This window comes from Fusarium coffeatum (assembly GCF_003316985.1).
Source record: "Fusarium coffeatum strain FIESC_28 chromosome Unknown BRIP53273_contig_530, whole genome shotgun sequence".
In the NCBI taxonomy this organism is placed as follows: Eukaryota; Fungi; Ascomycota; class Sordariomycetes; order Hypocreales; family Nectriaceae; genus Fusarium; species Fusarium coffeatum.
In genome coordinates this window covers 1-3,477 of record NW_022158319.1, presented here as the reverse complement: position 1 = coordinate 3,477, position 3,477 = coordinate 1, and the positions used below count along the sequence as shown (strand labels likewise).

Below are 3,477 nucleotides of genomic sequence, written 5' to 3'. Positions count from 1 at the left end.
TTCTTCTGTTGCCCACCTGGTAATTACTACCTAGGTACCTATCCTGCCCGCATGCAGTAGCTGTGCCTACTAGTAGGTATCAGTGGGGCATCTTCAGCATTTCTGACCGCCTTCTTTGCGCTCGCGGCTAAACTCCGGATTTATCTTTTTCTGCCGCTTAGAGGTGGGATACTCAAAAAAAAATCTGAGATCCTGCGCGCATGGGATATCTTCATCGACAAGTAAAGACAGCACGCCATGGGTTCAGAAAAGCGCAAGAGAAGCGGTGACACCACCTCTAAGCCAAAGAAGAAAGTGGCCATCGATGCATCTCCTTCAGCGACCGTCTCTTCCGTCCTCAGACCCAAATATTGTCCTCCAGTGATCGGTACGACCAAAATTCTTTTTAGATGGCTGCGACCAACGCGATACTAACCTTGCACTTTTAGCTACGGCCGTTGGATTTGACGTACCGAAAAATATTCCCTTCCATTCATATGCGCCCAAAGATGTTGCCAAGTCAAAAAGCAAACAGCCCAAGTCAGCCGGCGAGAAGGACTTATTGTTGCACTCGAACGCGCACCGAACTATGGACTACACGGTCAAGGCGGATGGAGTCAGAGGGGTCAAGCCAGCTCTGAACCACTTTCTCGGAATATACGACCCCAAGACCGGCAAGCTCGAGGTGGTTGAGGCAAAGAAGATGACTATGCGGGCATCAGTACGGGCAAAGCAGAGCGCTGCTGCTGCTGGTGGTGAGCGCGATGCCAACCAGGTATGCTCATGTCTCAACACCTCATGGGGGCTCATCTTGCTAACAGGATACAGACCATGATGCAACTCAAGACCGACCTTGGCCAGACGTTCGGTACCAAGAAGGCGAAGAAGGCGATCCAGGAGAATGTCTTGAACGCTATCGCGCCACAGAAGAAGCCCGGGGATGCACCTACCAAGATTGACGCTGCAGCTCGTGCCATGCTCAGCTCCGTTGGAGAAATCACATCGACCATGGCGTCAAGAGAAGAGTTACAAGCGGTTGTGGATGAAGCTAGACCCGTGCCCATTCCCAACCTGGAAGCGACCGAGATTCAAGATGTCTATGATCCTAAGAGGATTATCGGAGCCGACATCCTTAAGCTGGTGCCGATTCGAGAATGGCAGGAGAAGGTCCAACACAAGGAGGGTATCCAGGTGGCTTCGCGATTCGTGGCTGCGCGTGTTAATCGAGTAGCGGGTAACGAAGACGCTGTCGACAGACTTCGTGTGCTACGATATCTCTCCTTTGTTATAATCTTCTACCTCCACTCCAAGCCTGGAAAGGCTCGCGGTACTCGATCTATCCCTCCACGCGACAAGCTCAGGGACATCCTCGCGCCCGCGCCCGAGGCTGTCGTCGAGAGCATTCGCCGCAAGTTTTCCGACCGAGGTGAAATGCGAAAGTTCCATATCGATCTCCTGATGACACATTGCTGTGTATTTGCTAGCATCATCGACAACTTCGAGGTGGATACGCAGAACTTGCGCGATGATCTCAAGATCGACCAGAAGACAATGAATGCCTATTTCCATGAGATCGGTGGCCGTGTCAAGCCTGTGACGAACAAGGAGACCAAGGCTACAGTATCTCTTGCACGATTGACGTTGCCTCTGAATTTCCCCAAGCAGAGGCACATCGCTCCCAAGCGCCGTTAGGGTAGGCGTTGAGCGCGGCTCTGTAAAGAAGAACGTTGAGTCACATAATGGTTTATGCGACGCACTCTGATTATGATAAAAAAAGCCAATTGCATGTCGGAATGCGAAGGCGTCGCTTTCGGCGAAGGAGTTTGTTATTACATATATTATTAGTCCATTCTTGCCAAAACATTCATAGTCGGGACTTGGGAGTTGCCATTTTCACGCTTGACAAATATAATGCCATGGCTTCTATTGCAAAGAGCTTCAGTATGGTCAGCATAAGAAACGAAGTCCCTTGGTTACTTGCTCGATATTCAGTCAAATCTTTGAAGTGTTATGCGTAACCAAGCCCTCATGTTGTTTGCCAAACTAAGCTTGACTCTATTGTCTCGACTTCGATCCCATGCTTAGGAGATAATCTCCCTCTCAGTCGGCGTGCCTTGGGTCTGCCATCAAACATCTTTCACTAAGCCGACCTTCTTCTAAGATGAACGAGCTTAAAGGGTGATGCAGGATTGGCTGTCGGCTATATCCCCATGTCCATGCCGAGGCATCTTGATGGCTGATGTGGAGACTATCCTCCCCGCCACTGTCTGGGGTAATGAATGACCATGTAAGTTAAGTCGTTACCCTAAGGTACTGAATGTAATTATAAGAAAACGATATCGACTGCTGATTCCACGCTCTGATTCTCTGCTCTTTCACTTATTGATTTTTAGGATTCTTTTCTATCTCTCTCGGATTTAATTCTTCCTCTATCCTTTTGTAAAGCTCTTCGACATGGCAGAAGAATCCACTCTCGATCTCGAGTATCGTGGTCGTATAGCTGTTCTAACTATTCATAACGAGCGCAAGCTGAACGCGTTTACCGGCGCGCAGTACTACGACCTTGCACAGAAATTACGAGAGATTGCTACTCACGATGAGGTCTTCACTACAGTCATCCTGGCCAAGGGTCGATTTTTCTCAGCGTAAGGAACTCGATATGCCATAACCTCATGCCTCAAGTTAAGAAACGCGACATGCTAACGGTTACTAGAGGAGCTGATGTAGGAGTTACTCGAAAATCACCCGGAGAAGACAATGATTCGCATAAACAGCTTTTGCAGACCTTTGTCGCCAATAACCTAAACATCACCCACGCCTTTGCGACTCATCCCAAGATTCTCGTCATAGGCCTCAATGGCCCTGTTATCGGACTCACAGCTGCTCTGGTCGCTTTTGCTGACTTCATATACTGCGCCCCTTCAACTTTCCTCCTTACGCCATTTTCATCCATCGGTCTTGTCGCTGAGGGCGGTGCCTCACGAGCTCTGGCATTGCGCCTTGGACCTGCACGAGCGAATGAAGCACTTCTGATGAGCCGTCGCATCGGATCTCAAGAACTGGAACGCTGCGGATTTGTAAACGCCATATTTGATGAAGGCGATGATGCCAAGTTTAGGGCGAGAGTGTTGCATGAGGTAGACGAGAGGCTGGGAGACCATCTCAATGGAGACAGTTTGATTGGGATCAAGAAGCTGTTAAGGAAACCTGAGATGGATATCATGCACACGCAGAACGTGCATGAGGTTTTTGCTGGCTTAGAGAGATTCTTGACAGGAGTGCCACAAGAGGAGTTTGCAAAGCTGGCAAGTGGTGCCAAAAGGCACAAACTATAGGCAGCTAGGTAATGTCAAAAAGCAAGGAATACAATTGCCTTTTCTTGCTCTACTTGAGTACCTTTTACAAGATTCACACGCAGCAGAACGATTCCTACCTTGTCCTAATCTCTTATGGACCAAAAAGAGAAGCAAAAAGACACATACAACACCGGGGATTCGC

The 3,477-nt window shown here is 49.0% G+C and overlaps 2 protein-coding genes across 2 annotated transcripts; both read left to right on the top strand.

Annotated features, from left to right (window-relative positions):
- Positions 1-237: 237 nt before the first annotated feature.
- Positions 238-1,671, top strand: FIESC28_11808 (uncharacterized protein; the record flags this gene model as incomplete). Its single annotated transcript, XM_031165914.1, has 3 exons — positions 238-367; positions 429-754; positions 808-1,671. The coding sequence occupies 3 exons, from the start codon at positions 238-240 to the stop codon at positions 1,669-1,671; spliced, it is 1,320 nt and encodes a 439-aa protein (XP_031010028.1).
- Positions 1,672-2,433: 762 nt separating this feature from the next.
- FIESC28_11807 (uncharacterized protein) lies at positions 2,434-3,314 on the top strand (the record flags this gene model as incomplete). The annotated part of the gene is made up of 2 exons (XM_031165913.1): positions 2,434-2,624; positions 2,693-3,314. The coding sequence occupies 2 exons, from the start codon at positions 2,434-2,436 to the stop codon at positions 3,312-3,314; spliced, it is 813 nt and encodes a 270-aa protein (XP_031010027.1).
- Between the last annotated feature and the right edge of the window lie 163 nt (positions 3,315-3,477).